This window comes from Neolamprologus brichardi, chromosome 14, assembly GCF_056152115.1.
Source record: "Neolamprologus brichardi isolate AB-2024 chromosome 14, ASM5615211v1, whole genome shotgun sequence".
Classification (NCBI taxonomy): Eukaryota; Metazoa; Chordata; class Actinopteri; order Cichliformes; family Cichlidae; genus Neolamprologus; species Neolamprologus brichardi.
The window spans coordinates 6,902,290-6,920,550 of record NC_142117.1 but is presented as its reverse complement, the minus strand read 5'-3'; the positions used below and the strand labels follow the sequence as shown (position 1 = coordinate 6,920,550).

At 39.9% G+C, this 18,261-nt stretch overlaps 1 protein-coding gene, 1 long non-coding RNA gene and 1 pseudogene across 3 annotated transcripts in view; 1 reads left to right on the top strand and 2 right to left on the bottom strand.

The window, feature by feature from the left end:
• Positions 1–13,036, bottom strand: part of LOC102777444 (unconventional myosin-Ic-like) — a 61,514-nt gene extending 48,478 nt beyond the window's left edge. The window contains exons 1-2 of one of the 2 annotated variants that reach the window (XM_035916197.2): positions 12,916–13,036; positions 12,584–12,757 (exon numbers count right to left, since the gene is read on the bottom strand). In XM_035916197.2, the coding sequence (XP_035772090.2) occupies positions 12,584–12,673 (90 nt within the window). In that variant the 5' untranslated portion in view covers positions 12,674–12,757; positions 12,916–13,036. Of the gene's footprint in view, positions 1–5,084; positions 5,639–12,583; positions 12,758–12,915 lie in introns of those variants that run through there. The other variant, XM_006809305.3, reaches the window with a different exon arrangement.
• On the top strand, positions 5,037–17,400 carry LOC102777159 (uncharacterized). Its single transcript, XR_437748.3, has 4 exons — positions 5,037–5,317; positions 12,747–12,818; positions 13,026–13,175; positions 16,972–17,400. It is a non-coding gene; the product is annotated as an uncharacterized LOC102777159 (long non-coding RNA).
• LOC148098773 (uncharacterized) lies at positions 10,468–11,293 on the bottom strand (annotated as a pseudogene).
• Positions 17,401–18,261: the final 861 nt, after the last annotated feature.

Genomic DNA, 18,261 nt, shown 5'->3' with positions numbered 1-18,261 from the left:
ACTGATGTTTACCCCACTACTGAGTCTAAGCACTTTTATGTAAATGATTTTGTTAAAGAGATGAAGAATTAGACAAAAGTCATGAATTACTGCAGTCTTACCTGTCTATTTGACATCTTTTCATCGAGATCATTCTGTGACAAAGGTAAATGACATTAACTGTGATTCTGTGCTTTCACTGATACAAGATGTTTAGTGGAGAACTTTGGTGTGTGCAGACATCCAGTTTTTCAGCCAATTTTCTTTTGAACAAACATTACAACTTCTTTTTTGTCAATTTTAACAGCAAGTGGCATTTACTGAGGCTCAAGAGTTCGTCTTATAATCGGAAGGTTGCCGGTTCGAGCCCTGGCTTGGACAGTCTCAGTCGTTGTGTCCTTGGGCAAGACACTTCACCCGTTGCCTACTGGTGGTGGTCAGAGGGCCCGGTGGTGCCAGTGTCTGGCAGCCTCGCCTCTGTCAGTGCGCCCCAGGGTGGCTGTGGCTACAATGTAGCTTGCCATCACCAGTGTGTGAATGTGTGTGTGAATGGGTGGATGACTGAATGTGTAAAGCGCTTTGGGGTCCTTAGGGACTAGTAAATACTATACAAATACAGGCCATTTGCCATTTGACCATATAAGGATACCTGTTCTCATCACACAGAGCCAAGAGTAGAAAGAAATCTGTCCGAGTTTATGCTTTGGGCCCGCAGGTAATGCTTGTGCACATGCAGACCTCATTGTTTGAAATGCTGTTTGTGTTTAACAAGAGCATTTAGTACTTTTATAGTACCCATGCCAGGAATAGCATCACAGGTCAACTTTGAGGTCTTAACCTGTAAATGACATGAAAAACCTGAGCTGTTCTAACATGCAAATGTCAGTGTTCATGAAAATTGTATTTGCAATGCTTTTGATGCTTACAATGACATCGGCTTCCAAGTTTATTCAAAAAACCAGGAACAACTGGGGAAAAAAATTCAAATGACTTTGATCTACACTTTCTTTTGGTCCTTCAACTTTAACTGAATTCTTTTGAATACTTTCTTTAATCCAGTGCTTCAACTACACAAAGTTTCTGCATTAACAAAAAATAAATCTATCAATCAGTCACTTCACCTTTTACAGCAATTCTGTTATTTCAAATCTTTGAAATCTGAACCTTTAAGAAACAAGCACACAGTCATTGCTAGTTGTTCACAGATTGCTTATCCAGAAATCAGTCGTGGTGAAATGAGAAACAAAAAAGTTTATTCTGCATGTAGAAAGTCTACAACCATAGAAATGGATTGTACCAGCCCACATGGCTGTTGTTAATCTGTTATTGGGCTCTCTGTCTCCAACAGTCTGTCTGCCCAAGGGTAGATCAATAGTCGTTCCCCTCCAGCATCTCCAACACCTTCCCATTTCAAGGTCTGATTTCATTTCCCACATGCAAACAAGTGGTAGTCGTCATCTAAACAACCTCCAGACACTGCGAGCACTGCTAACTCAGTCTCATTCTATTTAATTATCACTTACCGTGATCTGTGACTTGTCACATCTTATTCTTCAGTTTTCTATCACAATACATAGACAACACATGAGTTGTAACTTATATAACTACTCACAAGAAGACAAAAAAAAAACATATACCACCACTGCCTCTTATTGATGACTCCATAATATCTTTATGTAAGAAAAAAAAACTTCATGTGTGGGCATTCACAATGTTGCCTTCAGTGAGTTAAACGCCCAACATCAGCGGTGAAAGTAACGCGTTTTTTTTTTTCAAAGTTAGTTTAATACTATGACCAACACAGCCAACGTCTACTAGAGCTCACTTCCATTAGTATCGAGTCTCTTGACTGTGTTGGCAGCTTTAATGAAATTATTTAACAAATATTAGGTATGCTGTATGTGAAAGCCCATGCAAGAAGTTTCTGCTTCAGTTTTGTTTTGTTTTTTTAAACTGCAGCATTAACTTTAATCATTATCATGTGTCAGTACATCGCATTTGTTCATTGACGCAGCTTACCAACCAAGCTCACTAGCGTTAGTTGTTAACTAAGCACTCCATCCTCCTGTGCAAACATGGTCACTTATAGTTGAGAAATAAATAACGTGCCAGCTAACTCTGAGGCTTCAAAGGGCAGAGTCTAGAAAACAATGGGAGATGCCACTGTGTCTACATCCATCTTTTATATACAGTCAACAGTTCAACTAATAATTTCTTCAGTACAAAAACGGCAGTTAATTTAATTTTTTTTTTTACTTAACCCAAACCTCATTACATGCAGGCAGCTTAGTAACCTAGGAGGCATTACTTGTGCATGGGCCCTGACAGTATTCCCGCCCACAAACCCAATGTTTTGTACATTTCTGTCATTCAAGTTTACCCTCCCTTTACCATGACAACCGTAACTTTAACACACATCCCATTTGCTGACATCAACAAGTCTGACAGGACAAGTTGACATTATGAGGTTAATGAAGGGAAATTCCTCTCCACCCCCCCCCCCCCCCCCCCCCCCCACACACACACACACACACACACACAGTGAGTATTTCCTATAGCAAAGTTTAAGTACATTAGTGTGTATCAACACACATCACACATTCACACATGCATGCGTTACTCTCTCTTCCTGTTGTATAGCGGATGGTAGTGATCTGGCTAAGAGCCAGGCTGTCAGGTGTGCCCTTTGCAGTGACATGCAGCTGAGCAACTACAGGCCAGGGAAGACCTTCACCCCATCAACAGCAGGTCCTGTATCCGCCAAAACAAAATGCTCAAAGTGGGAGTCGCCGAGTGTTCTTTTTTATTCAATATTTATTCAGCTCCAGGCAATCTCCTAACCCATCTGGTCTCACTGCAATGCACTGCAGAAACTGGCAGCAGAAATCTGGCATGAAGGAATCTACTAACTTCCATAACAATGTGGAGGGAAGCATGACTAGTATTTGATCAGATAAACAAACAGGCAAAGAACAAGCCAGGACCAGTAAACTTTTTCCTCTCATGTGAATCCATGTAAGAATTAGATGTGAAATTAAAACTGAGAGTGTGGGAAAAAAAACTGAGCTCATAACGTTATCTTAATAATCTAAAAAAGACATGCACACATTTCACAAACCCTTGCATTGTGTTTGTGCTTAAAGTGGGAAAGTGAAAACACCCAGCCATGCAGAAGTAGGAATACATCCAGTGAAGAGCCCAACCTCACCCTAAACTACCAAACTTCACTCTCACCACAACTCGGCCTCAGCCATGAACCAAAATATCTCCGAAAGCCCAGCCCATTAAAATAAAATAAAGCCGGCAGTACAGCGCTAAGGGAAGAACTGCCTTCAAGCCTCTGCCCACATCAGCCCAATGGAAACTGCAGCTAAACGTGACTGACCACAGAGTATACAACTGGTGGAACTGCTTTGGAAAAATGTATTGACTGCAGCACGCTGATGTGCATTTTGTGCCAAGTAGAATAATTGTGCAGACTGTGCACGCTGAAAATTCCACCATGTGCACTTTCTTTAAAGAGCTACCCAAATTAGACCACCCTGCAGATCAGTACAACCCTGCTTCAGGGCTAATCGTCTCCAGTTACAAGCTGCCATTTAAAAAAGGAGCTTGTATCAAACTTAGAGCACTTTAACAGGACGCTGAGGAGCAGCTGCAGCATGCTAGTCAGCACAGGGAGGCCCTGCCCTTCAGGTGACCTTGAAGGAACTGGTCAGCTGGTCTTGCTGCAGCTTGACCCCTGGAGGACTATCCCGCCCATTCTGGCTCACTTGTCTGAACTTCTATCTTCTGGTTTCTGTCTACACATGCATTTATTTAACTTACAGCACAGGCTATTTTGCGTTCCCCTTTCTGCTGGGTGGGTAATCAACTTCTCTTATAATCAAGATGAAGCTCAGCAGATCAGATGCCAAAACACAATTTCCTCAAAGATAAAAACAGCATAATGGTTTTATAACACTGCCTCAGTATTTTTGGTCAGATTTCTCATCCCGTGACAGCCATCAGCACCTGTGGGCTGCATTACATGCCAGGTGCTTGCATTATGTTTACCTCTTCCAAACCACACACAAGTTAACAGGTGGACAGGTTTGTGGACCAAGCCCTTCCTCAATTGCAGACACTCTCTCTCGGCACAAGTCCAGCGTCTTCTGACACATACACAGGGTCTCTTAAAGCTCCATTAAGAGATGGTTCATTTAAAATGATTAACACCGGAGCACCTTCTGCTTGCATCAGGTGTGCTAGCCTGTGACGTGAGCCGTGTAGTTGCTGTCTTAATCTGTGTCTGTCTCGCGTCTATAAAAAGACAACCCCAACCTGAAGGATTTGATTTTGTGGGCTATAGGCCAAATCACTACGTGGCTAAAAGTCCACAGCACTGCTTTTCAATGAACGCCAGTGAGCCAGCTCCCAGAAAATACAAGCCTACACAAGTGTACGCATGACGGAGGACGGAGGAGAGAATGCAGACCAAACTTCATTCAAACAAACAAAAAAAAAAAAGGGTCTCGTATTGGATTTTACTTGACACTTAAAATAATCACATGTAATGTTGATTCTTTAAACCGGTATATATGCAACACACCAGCAGGGCATGTTTAAACTTTGAACTTAAGCACTTAGCTAGGTTAGCTGAAATGCATCACAATTTAATATATTACTTATGACAGACAATGAAGCAGCGGTAGATAACCGCGTTTAACCGCTTTAACCACACTGTCTATTAATACGACTCCTGCTGCTGTATTGCGAGTCTTGGTGTATGGTTTAACTGCGTAAAATGAGTCACAAACAGGCTGTGTCGCGTTTAAACCCCACATTATTATTATTATTTTTATTTTATTTTTTTTACAATGGCGTTTTGGTGAAAAGCTTCTCTTCATATGGTGCACACGGGGACTTTCAGCCCACTCACTCAAACATGCTGCACTGTCACGAATTACTGAGCAGAGACTGGCCGGTATCACAGCTGTAACCAGTACAGCAGCCGTGAGGTTGGAAAGAGCCAAAGTTAACAGTTAGCACAGTGGAGCAACTGCCGAGGAGCGCGCGGGAGGCACCTAGCTTAAAATCTGTGTTTAAACTGGAGGAAAGCTTACCTTACAACAGCCGAGGTCAAACGCGCTATGCCGCTTTTCTTTCACTCACTTCCACCGCTCGAGGTTTTGGAGTTGTGTCTCTCCGCCGTGTCAGTCAGTCCACTTACTGACTGGTCACTGTTAGTCAGTAGGTAACGTACTGTGTGCCGGGTTTCTCCTGACCCTCCCACCACCACTCCCAGTTCTCCAACCGTGGGCTCTGCCTCAGCGCGGAGGCTTCTCCTGGACTGCAGGTATCAGTTACACCATGCTTCGTGAACTGATATGCTAGTATGAAACAAACTGCCAGTATGTCGTAGTTGTCGGGGGTTAAACTCTATGGGAGTGGTGTGGTAATTTCTCCTTTATTTTTCTGTCATCAAAGGACAGCACAGCCGCGTAATACCAGGAAGTTAACCAAAAACCCACCCTGCTACAGCTCCCGTAGGAGTCATGAGTTTCTTTCGGACAGGTCGTGCACTATGATTTGCCTGCTAATACTCTAAAGGCGGTATTGTTATCTTCTTGTCTCTGGGACATTAGAAATTAAAAAAACAAAACAATGTCTGCTTTTACTAGCCTGATAAATGGCAGCGTGCTAGGTGAGCTGACAGAGACTAAAGGCTTAAATGAGGAATGATACACAGACAGCTTTCGTGAATTGGGAGATCATAACCAGATCCCTTTACTTTAAAGCCAAACTCTCTGGGAGATCGCAAACTACACTCATAGCCATTTATTGCTGTCCACCCATCTGAGCTCTGAGTGGGTTAAAAGTTCATCCATCGGCACCTCTAACGGGTGGGGTAGGAAACGAATGCGCGTAGACGTGAAAATGCTAGATATTTGAGTCTGGAGGAACCGCTAACCAGTGCCATTCCAGCCGGCCATTCAGCGGCAAACTGCACCTCAGCGGTTCCATTGAGCGGCTCTCGTCGTTTTCACGGGGTTCTCGTACCCTCTGCTGTCTAAACAGGCGTCACTGCACCTGCACGCCATCACTCACAGCTCTACCTCGTGACAGGAGACTCTAAAGTCTGCTGCCTCTTCCTCCAAAACAAGTTCCATGTTAGTTGGATCCAGCTTTTAAGCACTTATTTTTTATGAGCAGTTCATAAATGAAACAACCCCAAATGGTTTTCATATTTCACCAATTCGGAAGTTATATTTTCCCAGCTGTGTTTCTCTACTGATGATTTATCAGTCTAAAAATAACATAACTAAAATTAACCTATTGGTTATCCATTATGTTTAAGGTTTTTGATTAAAAATTACAGTAAGAGATACTATGTTAATACTGTGTTTGAGGGTCCCCGGTGTGTCCCTATACTTAAATAGCACATGTTCTTACCAGTTACTTTTTCAGCCAATTCTTGCCACCTGTCCCAGCTTTTTGAGATGTACTGCTGCCATCAAAGTCTAAATAAGGTATAATTTCCCATGAAACAGTCAAATCTCTCAGTTCAAACATTTGGCATGTTTTCTATGTTCCCTTGTGAATAAAATATGGGTTTCTGAGTTTCTAAAACCATTGCATTCTGTTTTTACTTTACATATTGTCCCAAGTTTTTTCAGGTAAGAAAGAAATCCACAAAAAAGAACTAGAAATTTCCACCCTTGCTGCTAAAATTTTCATTTACAATAACTGAAATGTTATTGAAGTTTTAAGATACAACACTGAGAGTAGCTGAAGCAGAGAATGAATAAAAGGTTTACTGGGAGTTTTTAAAAAAGTATGATTTTTTTTAAATTATTGTACATATGAATGAGTGAAAGTCAGTGTCATGATGTATATTTGAAAATATTTCATTTGCATATTTTCACCTTGCAGTTTGGCTGTACACTTAAGCACCAAAACTTTCCATCTCTCTCTGACCTGCCAGTGCCACTGCTGCCCTCCATCGCTGCCTGCTCTGTGAACCCCTAACTAGCTTGCTAGTAAAACTGCACCATCCCACCATACACCTGTAAGCTCTGACAGCATAATACTCCCCATTTTCTATGTGTGTCACAAGTGCAGTCAGTGATGAGCTCAGAGCCTAGATGATAAACTCTAACTGTACTCTGTTTCTCTATTAAATTAAACATTCCAGGTCTGAATCCCCTGCACTGGACTTTGTATCAGATATTACTGCAGTTATGCACTGTGCTCATGTGAAGGTGACCTCAGTCTTAAATGGGTGACGAAGCAAGAGCTCAGTTGTAATGTGACTGCACTGCCGGAGGGGGGAGTGATCGATTCAGCCTCAAACAACCCGCCACTAATGACACATACACACACACGCACGTTGTATCCTGTTGGCGTTGAGTAGATGGGCAGAAGAGCTGGTCATGACACTGGCCCCTTACCTTCAGGCCTGGCCCTGTCTCCTCTTCACTTCCCTTCCAAAATCAACAAACAGCAGCACACTTGATCTTTCCTTTTCTCCCAGGATCAGTTAACACCATATTGTTCTGATTTCACTTAACAAAAACCAAAAAGGTTTACTTGACTTATCTGCTGTAATGCAGCAAAAAGGTCCTGCATTAGCCTACAAACTCAGTGTGATCCCAGCATTCACTGACCAGCTGCCAGACTTTCAGAAAGGGGGGAAAGCATTATCTATGGAAAGTTTGAACTGTATAAATGTTCTGAATATTTTGCACACTTCATCAGTAAAGTCAGTACATAGTTGTTGATGCTGAATTAATTTACCGTCAGACTAATTGAGTTTTGCTGTGCTGTGTTGTGATTGTAGGTGTCAATTTTTGATGTCGAAAGACAGGCACATTATAGGTCAGGGAACGCACACTTTTCACATGTACCCAGACGCAGGGTGAGTTGACCTTTAAGGAATGTGGGAAGGGGAACGAATGAAGCCATGTACTGGAATGTCTTTGTCGTTTCCTCCCATCCAGGCTACGGTACATTCCAGTCCTCCCCAGTCATTACTAACCAGCATGCAGCAGGCTGCATTAACCACACCACATTTCTCTTTCTAGAAATCTGAAACCTGTGTCTGCCAGTGCTTTACCAAAAGATACCTTATCCCATAAAGGGACTGCTTTAAAAAAAGCTAATTCCATTCAATCTGTAGACAACTATATTTAATATTACATATAAGCTTAGCACATACAGTATGAACTGCTGAAATGTAAATGAAATGTGTTAGTCACGTCATATAGAGTCTATTTCAGAGTCTGGGCATATTTCTTTATACTGTGTGTGCTCACCTACATGTAAAGCTATGGCTACTGCCAAAAACTGCAGTTCCTCTAATGGCCACTTGAGGCAGGCTTCAAAAGCGAGGAATAGACTCCCATTTTAAATGCCAAACTTTAAACCATTAAAGGCATGTTTACACCCTAATACAAAAAGGTTTTTGCTCTCTATAGATAGTTTTCCCCTTCCTTCCATTTGGAAACCGATAAGTCTTAAACGTAGGAGCACAGAAGCTTTGCTCGACATCTGTGTCTACTTGGCCTCCTCTCTGCTAATTAAAGGGACTGAACTGGACCTCTTTCTTGTTTGTTCTAGAGGATTATCCGACTAACATTATGGCCTGTTTTACGGCACAGACAATTTCTGTTTCTGCTTCAGTTTTGGAGATTGAAATTCTTCCTTCATTATTTAGCACTAATTTTTAACTAGGCTTGCTAGTAAAGCTACAAAGATTCACCGATTAACTTGGATAAATTGATTATAAAAAACAAGATGAACTGTTAAATTATTCCAATGTGAGATTTAAATTAGACAGCTTGCTGAAGGCTGATGGCAGCCATCCTATTTTTCTATTTGTAATACCTACACCAAGCAGGGGTGAGTCTAAAGGGGGCATGGGGTGTACTAATATTAATATTTAATACTTAAGATAAATAAGAATTTTCTCTTTACGCAGACCAGTAAAAATATACATGGGCCAGTAAAACTCAGAGCCACTGACCTGGAGCTGTTAGGCTGGACGCTGAATTATTATTAACATTAATTATTTACATTATTAACATCTACACCATCATAACTTCCGTTTTCTACAACAGGAAACGTTGCATCAAAGCACAGGCCAAATCTGATTTCTGATCTGACAATTCATTATTATCAGGATGTCCAAAAAACTCACTGAAAAGCCTTCAGTTAATCCAAAATGCTGCAGCAAGAGTACTGACAGGGACTAGAAAGAGAGAGCATATTTCTCCTGTTTTGGCTTCCCTTCATTGGCTTCCTGTTAAATCCAGAATTGAATTCAAAATCCTGCTCCTCACATACAAGGTCTTAAATAATCAGGCCCCATCTTATCTTAATGACCTTGTAGTACCATATCACCCTATTAGAGCACTTCGCTCTCGCTCTGCAGGCCTACTTGTTGTTCCTAGAGTATTTAAAAGTAGAATGGGAGGGAGAGCCTTCAGTTTTCAGGCCCCTCTTCTGTGGAACCAGCTTCCAGTTTGGATTCGGGAGACAGACACTATCTCTACTTTTAAGATTAGGCTTAAAACTTTCCTTTTTGCTAAAGCATATAGTTAGGGCTGGACCAGGTGACCCTGAATCCTCCCTTAGTTATGCTGCAATAGATGTAGGCTGCCGGGGGATTCCCATGATGCATTGAGTTTTTCCTTTCCAGTCACCTTTCTCACTCACTATGTATTAACAGACCTCTCTGTATTGAATCGTATCTGTTATTAATCTCTGTCTCTCTTCCACAGCATGTCTTTATCCTGTCTTCCTTCTCTCACCCCAACCGGTCGCAGCAGATGGCCGCCCCTCCCTGAGCCTGGTTCTGCCGGAGGTTTCTTCCTGTTAAAAGGGAGTTTTTCCTTCCCACTGTCGCCAAAGTGCTTGCTCATAGGGGGTCATATGATTGTTGGGCTTTTCTCTGTATCTATGAAGCGCCTTGAGGCGACATTTGTTGTGATTTGGCGCTATATAAATAAAATTGAATTGAATTGAATTGAATCTGAGAGAATGCTGATACACTCGCTTTCCTGTCATATGGTCCTTTAAAGGCTTTCAGGCACACTTAAACGCACAGACATGCACAAAAACACTTACACATGAACACATATACACAGACACACCAAATCTACCTCATCCAGAGGATATGATATTGTAAAAACTCTTTTTTTTCTCCTACTAATGTAAGAAAGCTTTCCAAGAAGACAGGATATTTCTCAGTTCAGATTGTATATATATACGTTTTGGGGTTTTTTTGTGTTTTTTACATTACTGTACTTTATTTTATTTGTACTTTACTGTACTGTTGTTTTTAGGAAAATGTCTTTGAATATTCTCAGTCATTCATTTTATCGTAGTCTAAGAAGCCTGGAAAGAAAAGCGTCTGGACTTCTTTGAGTTTCTTGAAGACGTGTCACCTCTCCTCCAAGAAGCTTCTTCAGTTCTAAGAGCCCCAAGAGGCTCATGGACCCCCTATTGATCCTCTACCTAATCACACGAGCCAAGGTGTGAAAACGGGTGTGGGTCACAATCAGCCAAGATTTCAGGTGAAACCTAGCCCCATCCTATCATGTGACTTATTGAGGTCAGATGGCCCAGGATGTGAGTGGGCGTTAAGGCATCTGAGAAGGAATCTCAAAACTGGATTATAGATGGCAGACAGTTGGTGTTGTAAGCCAGGACAGCCTCTGTTCAAAGATGGTCATTCACAGTGGACATAGATGGCTTCTTTCACTCCTCTTTCAAACCATCTCTCTTCTCTGTCCAAAATGTGAACAGTGGCATCCTGGAAAGAGTGACCTTTGTCCTTTAGATGCAGATGGACCACCGAGTCTTGTCCCATGGAGGTGGCTCTTCTATGTTGTGCCATGCGTTTATGAAGTGACTGTTTGGTCTCTCCAATGTAGAGGTCTGAGCATTCCCCGCTGTGCTGTACAGCATAAACTACGTTGTTAATTTTGTATTTAGGAGTTTTGTCTTTAGGATAAACCAGTTTTTGTCTGAGTGTGTGGCTGGGTCTGAAGTACACTCAGATGTCGTGCTTGGAGAAGACTCTCCTGAGTTTTTTGATAAACCGGCTACATAGGGGATGACAATGTTGTTGCGTTTGTCTTTCTGATCCTCCCTAGTTTGTGTTTGATCTTCTTTTCTGTGCATCTTTGCTGATTTGATGAAAGCCCAATTAGGATTACAACATGTTTTAAGAGCTTCCTTTACATGTGTGTGTTCTCTCTTTTTCCCTTTGTGCTAAGAGGGAACATTTTCTGCCCAGTGTTGTAGGGTCCTGATTACTCCAAGTTTGAGTTCCAGATGGTGGTGGGAGTCAAAGAGGAGGTGTGTGGGCTTCTGCTAAAACTAGTTGAGGTTCGCATTCTCTTTGATGCACACGGCACAGGACGGGAATGGCAAACTGCTATCTTTTGTGTCTTCCCTGGTGAACTTTTTGTTTTTATCCACGGAGTTGATGTGAGCAGTGAAGGATTCTACTTCTTGGATTTTGGTTTTGACCCAGGTGTCATCAATATATCTGTACCAGTGGTTAGGTACTGTCCCTTTAAAAGAGCCAAGCGCCTTTATTTCCACTTCCTCCAGATACTACGATATGACCCAGTGTCATTATTAAGTTGGGGATGGTTTTGTACCACTTGATAAAAACAAGTTCAATATTTGCCTTTGTTTTAGCCCTGCTGTGGGTGCTCACCCACCTTTACTTGGAAATACCTGCCTGTGCTCACCAGCTAGTTGGTAACTTTGCTTTTGGACTTTTCGAGCAGCACAACGGGAGAACATTAAACATTTGGCCTTCAAACCAAAACAGGGTAAGAATTCTGTGCAGAGCTGAAGGGAACTGGGAGTCTGGTGAAAATTCTCTATAAGCCGCTCTATAATCAATTTACTGTTAGCATATAAACATTGGATGTAGCAGCTTTCAAATGCATCATATGCAGTGAGGTTACTTGACTCACAACATCCTCTCTATAATTAATTATGTGAGGGCTGACACTAAACCTTTTACACTCAATGTTGCACACTCCTACAATATTATAACTGTGCTGGTATTTACTGAAAATATCCAAAAATGCCCTTTGTATCACCAAAGAACGTTTTAGGGAAGACACTATGAATGTCAAATTGCTACTTAAAGCACCGTGACTTCTTTAAAGAGGGTTCTTATTCACTCTAATTAACACTTAGCATCATGAGTCTTGTTCTGTAACACAGTACAGATGTCTCTAACGTGTCCAGAAATTACAGAGGCAGCCTGGTTTGACATGCATAATTACCTCTGAGTAATGCGTTTTATAATTCGGAGAGCGCTGCTCAGGGCCAAGCAAGATTTAAATGCATTTACTAACCACAGATCATTTGATTTATCACCACAGACAGCAGATTCTGAAGCAATTTACAGTTCTTAAATTATGTAAAAGTTTCTCAATGTCAACCCTGTGGGAGATGAACCCTATAACCTCAGCTGTGTCAGCACCTATGTCTACCCACTAAGCCGCATAAAACCTCTGGAATGAAAGATGAGTGGAAAAATCTGACTCCAGAGCTGGCCTCAGCCATGGTCACAGTGTGTATGCAAACTGACCTTGCAGTTGTGGCAGTGGTTTTCTCCGTTCTTCCCTGGAGAAAGGATGATTTCCCCTGTCGGGATCAGCTGGATCTTCAGTTCCATCATTTTTTTCTTTATTCCTTTAGCTTCTGTTAAAGTGATCCTGTTTTGTGTGTGTGTTTCTTGTTCCTCCCCAAAGAATTGCAACTCCTAAGATTGAGCAGAAAGAGAACGTGCGTAGAAGATCATCCCAAGAGAAGTTAAAATGCAGGTATCAGAGATAGTAGGTTCATTTGAAATGCATGCAAGATCACAAATCTCTGAATGAAAAGAAACCACATGCAGTATCTTTCAGTGGGAGCCCTTACCTGATAGAGAAATGTTATTTCATGGCATGAGGATCAGTAGACATACAGTAGTGATAGTAGTTTACAAGCATTGGTACAGAGATTTGAGGTTGGGGTGTTACCTGTTGCAGAGCGGAGAGTCACAGTGAGGCGAGCTTCCTCTCATGCAGCCAGAGGATGTTGCCTCTCTGGCTGAATTCACGGGAAGGATATAGTACGTAGCCTGACTCAAGATGGATGCCACTTACAGAGGATATGTGTCTTTTGTTTTACAAGTGCATGTGAGTATGTGTCTTTAGTTCGATAAAAAAAAAAAAGTGCTCTCGTAGCAAGTGGTAAACCAATTCGTATCTTCAATAAAATAAACTATGCATAAGTCTAGCTAATAAAAGTCTAGATCAGTGGTTTTTAACATTTTTTTGCCTCAGTCAGAAATGCCCTATCTCTTGTCTTTAACCTGCTATTTTAAGCAGATTTTACACGTTAGACTATTTAATGCCATTAATTTAAAAAGACAGAAATTGTTCTTTGTTTTTCCATTCAGGTCAAAGTTTCCACTTGTAGGATATTACTTGGAGTGACAGAATTCAGAGATGCGTCATCAAATTATCTACTTTCACTATGATTTATACACCACTTATATTTAAACTATTTAATCATTATTTTATACAATATATTTGGCTTGTCTTTTTATAATTTCTTACCTTAACGGAACTATATTTCACCTATTGTTTAGACCTAATTTTAGCTAGCTAGTAAACTATTTATTTAACATATTATATGATTTGAACCGTTTAAACTTTTCACTTATCTTTTCATTTTAGTTTAAAAAATGTTGCTCTTTTTTACCATTTATCTTCTTTTAGCATTTATTTGAACACTATCAGTAATTTACCTTTTACTTTTAGCTAGGATTTAACCTCTCTCTCTTTTAGCTAAATAAAAGCTACTTTTAGCTAACATTTTCTTAACCTTTCTGTTACTGGTATTTAACCTTTTACCTTTTGCAATGAGGTAACTTAGCGTAATTAGCTTAATTAGCTTTTGCCTGCCAACGAAACCATTGCTTTTAGCTAATATTTCACCAATCTAGCTAGCTAGGAGCAGGTTGTCGATTACTTTAAGCTATTTTATACTTAGCTGGATATATTTATGCACTAAATATGCCCCAAAATTTCAATTGTTCACTACTTCTGGCGTTTTTACTACTCATCAATAACAAACGAGCTGTCTATTTTTACCATCTAGCCAATACTTGATACTTTGTAAGGTGTTGCAACCTCAACATGTGATTGTTTCTTCATTGATTTAAGTTAACATTATTTTTGCTATAATTCTTATTTTAAATGAACTACATTTTACCCCAAAATGGCTACCTATGGTTTTGGCTCCTGTTACATAACTAATCATTGCATGCACACACACATACACACATACAGGGTTGGTCTAAACATGGTTTCCTTCTAGAAACAGCATCCTGCTTCAGACATTTACAACACCCACCCAGATGATTTAGTGTGTACGTATGTGTGAGAGAGATGCATTTTTGTTTGAGCGTGTGCATGACGGAACCTACTTGTGCTTCTCTAAGGATATACAGTGCACACAAGTGGCAGGCGTTTGCATCGCTGGCTTTCTAAAAACAAATAAGGGACTTGTGCTCTCATAGTGGTGCACTTCCTCAGGATTGCTTCCAGGGGTAAAGGGGTAATGTTTGACACTGGAGTCGAGCATTGGTGCATGTGAGACAGAAGCATATAAACAGCTTCAATCTGATAGATAAACATGCATCATTCGCATAATCTTCCTAAACTGTCTGATGACTCCAGACCCCTCACACCCTGTTGGTTCACTGTTATCACCACAGGTCACATCCAGTTACTTGGGCACATCATAATATGTGTGGTGAATGGCCAAGCCACAGAAAAGATAGCTTTAGAGCACATAGAGGGGTCTGTCTTGAGAGTATTCAGCTTTTATCTCTCTTAGTCCTGCACCATAAAAGTTATATTTTGATACATAATTAATGAGCAGTAGCATAAAAAGGGATATCTTTCAGCATGAGCCTCACACAGGATTTGTATGTCCTGTGTTTTGCAAAGGGGCATCGCACATTGGTGTTAAGAGAGGGGAAGTGACAGAGACACACATCCTTTGACCTCTGACCCTAGCTGGAGGCATTTCTGACAGCTTGGCATCAACAGGAAATCTGTAGCCTTGATACACACACGCACACACACGCACACGAACATTCCTACACACAATCTTGGAGTTGAGACGTCTCTGCCCAGTTCTATTTTAAAATAAGAGCACATACTTTCAAAGTGATTGACTTCCAAGGAAAACACACTGTTAAAAAGGAAAATAAAATGGAAAAGACAGAGCACCGTGGCCACAAATGCAGATTATTGGTAGTAAAGTAAGAACTGTAGAATAACACACTAATCCCTGTCATTCCATCAACTGTAATTAGATCTTCACCGATGAGGACACGGCAGTTAAAAAACCTGTTACTGTAAGTCTAGGTCTCAAAAGGGTTGTAATTATTTGTTTTCATATTTTCCTGCTTAAATCATCATATCCGTTTTCTCACTGTGGAGACTAAACTTCCTTGCTTTCCTTTCCATTGCCACGGAGAAGTGTCTCAGTGATTACTGAAAGGTAAGACGGATACAAAGCCACTTTTTCCGTCTTACATTAATGATGTATTATCTTTTTTATACATATGTGTGTAGTGTTTGTGTCACTGTGTGATTCCTTTGCTACAACAGTCTGAAGGTAAGTCATCATATGACAAAGGTGACTCCTCTCAAAGAGTATAATATTGGGATTTTCCAGGCCAAGACTTCTGACTCAGCCCACCTACAGCTGTGATAAAACCAATAATCTGCATCCTTTTAATTTAGTGATAAGTTAAGTGATGAGTTAAGTTAAAATGAATTTGATGAGTGGGCTTAAGTTTGTGTTAGGCTATGCAAAATATTTAATATTACTTTTTTACTGGCTTTTTTGTATGTTATAAAATTCATTCATTCATTTCATTAACATAAAAGCTTCAAAACTGTGTTAAAGCCTCTGAGCTAAATATGTGAAACACAACCTTTTGATACGGTTAGCTATAAATAAGTTTATTAAAGGAAGCAAAAGTTTTAGTATTATGTATAAAGCAATAGCGAAACATAATGGATACAAATAACATCTACTATCTGTTAGCTAAAAGGAACTTTGTTACAATGTTTAACTTTTTTTAAAGTAACAATTCTGAACCTGAAAAATGACATTTCAGTTTTGGGGAAGATGTATTGCATCACATATCTGCTTTTATATGAAATAAATGTGTTTTGAAATAATTTATAGTACTCCTGCAAGTATCCTTGGATCCGAGGAGTATCCAAGAGTATCCTTGGATGACTTTGACCATGTTTGTTGATGGTGGTGGTTATGATTTTCTTGTAGTTTGGAGTTTTCAAAAAATTCTAAATATAAAAATACCAAAGTCTTACACATCTTTGATTCCATTGGCATGGCAGGTTAAATATAATCTTTAATAATATTTATTGTTCAGATTCCTTTGATGTTGTTCACATTCCCCTTTTTATGGCCCATAACCATGATATTTCTTCACCATGCTCAAACATCCCCCCAGCACCTTTTCATGTGTTGTCTCTCAACTTACACCTTTTTATTGTCACTGGTTACATTTCTCATCATTGTTAGTCTTCATTTTCTTTTCATTAGCAACTGAATCACATCTATTATATTTGTGATTTTTTTATATAATGGGACTTTATATTACTTTATGCATTTCCTGCATTCAGTCCTACTTGTGACACTGCAAGTTGTTGTGTACACATGTGTAAACGTACAGTATTTACAGCTGCATGGATCAAGGGCATTTGGGCACTGCAGGCCAAGTCCTGTAACCAGATCCCACGCGGAGGCTCGGCCCAGACCAGATCAGACCAGGGCTGAGTAAATCTCACAAGTGTTGTCTGAAAATAATCCTAGCTATTTATAACAACTGTCTCTACAGTCGAAGAGGAAGTCCATAATATTTCATTGACGTTTGTTCCCCAGGTCCCACTCTGCGGGCAGTAATCTTGCTCCGACAACAGAATGCTGGCAGTTTCCAGTTTCCACAGGAAGGCAGAGGAAGCTAGAGGACGCCGATTAGGCTGCAGATGTAGAAGAGGGAGCCACTGACACGACGGCCAAAACACTCCCTCTGGAGAACACTGTCTTCAAACATAATTACTGGAAAGTTAAACTATTGACATATTTTTCCTTTATAGCACTTCCATCACCTGTGTAAATATGGAAATTATTTTAGCACGAGTGATGTATTGTCAGATTAGCTGGAAGTTGCTGCCCTCTTGAGGTTTCATGTTTCAGCAGGCAGATCTATAAAAGACAAATAAAAAGGTGCTGTTGGAAGCTGACAGTCAAGGCTTATATGACCCACACCACACCCAGTCACTCGGATAAGAAAATTGAATAATGAATGCTACATGCCACTTGTCTTTTATTAAATACTACCTTGTGGCAGTGTTTGGACATGTTCTTACTGTTAGCAGTTTCAACAATCTCTTCATTATGTTTAGCTTATTAGTTTGACAATTTATTGATTAATTTTATATGCTATAACTATATAGCAAGCACTATTATTTTAGTCACTTTAATTACTTAGTTTAGTTACTTTTAACAAAAATATTTGCACCATTTACTTTTAGCAAAAAATAAAGTGCTATTGCTAGTTTATTTTTCCACTTATGAATTAAATCAGATTATTACTTTTTTAAATAATCCATATAATCCATTTTATAATCCATAACTTACTTGTACCTAATCATTTTATACATTTGTTTTAACCTCTATTTTGAGTAATCATTTTACATTAGTTTTAGTTTGTGTATAATGTATATAACAAAAATTTCAGTGATTTATTTTTTTAACCTAAAGGTTCTAAAAATATGTGCGTGTTTGTACGTTTATCTACTTCAGTCATTTTTTCCCATTACATCTAACAACTGAACAATATTTATTTCAGATAATAATTTATAAATCAGTTTTATCTAGCAGGGTTTTTTTTTTATATGTCACTCATTTTTCATTCTTAACATGTAGCTAATCCTAGTTTTAACCAGGCGCGTCTTTTTTTAAAAGTTCTTTTATCCACAACTTTTAGCTTTATACCTACCTATCTGGGTAGCCTGGTAGGTAGTCCACCCAAATTGCTCCATCCCCTTCAACGTAAACTGGGCAAGTAGTTCAGAAAGTGGATGTTTCCTTGACAATAGTGTTGTATAAATAGCTTCTAAAACCCACCTTTTTTAAAAATGCGTATCCTGAAGCATAAACTAACAGGAA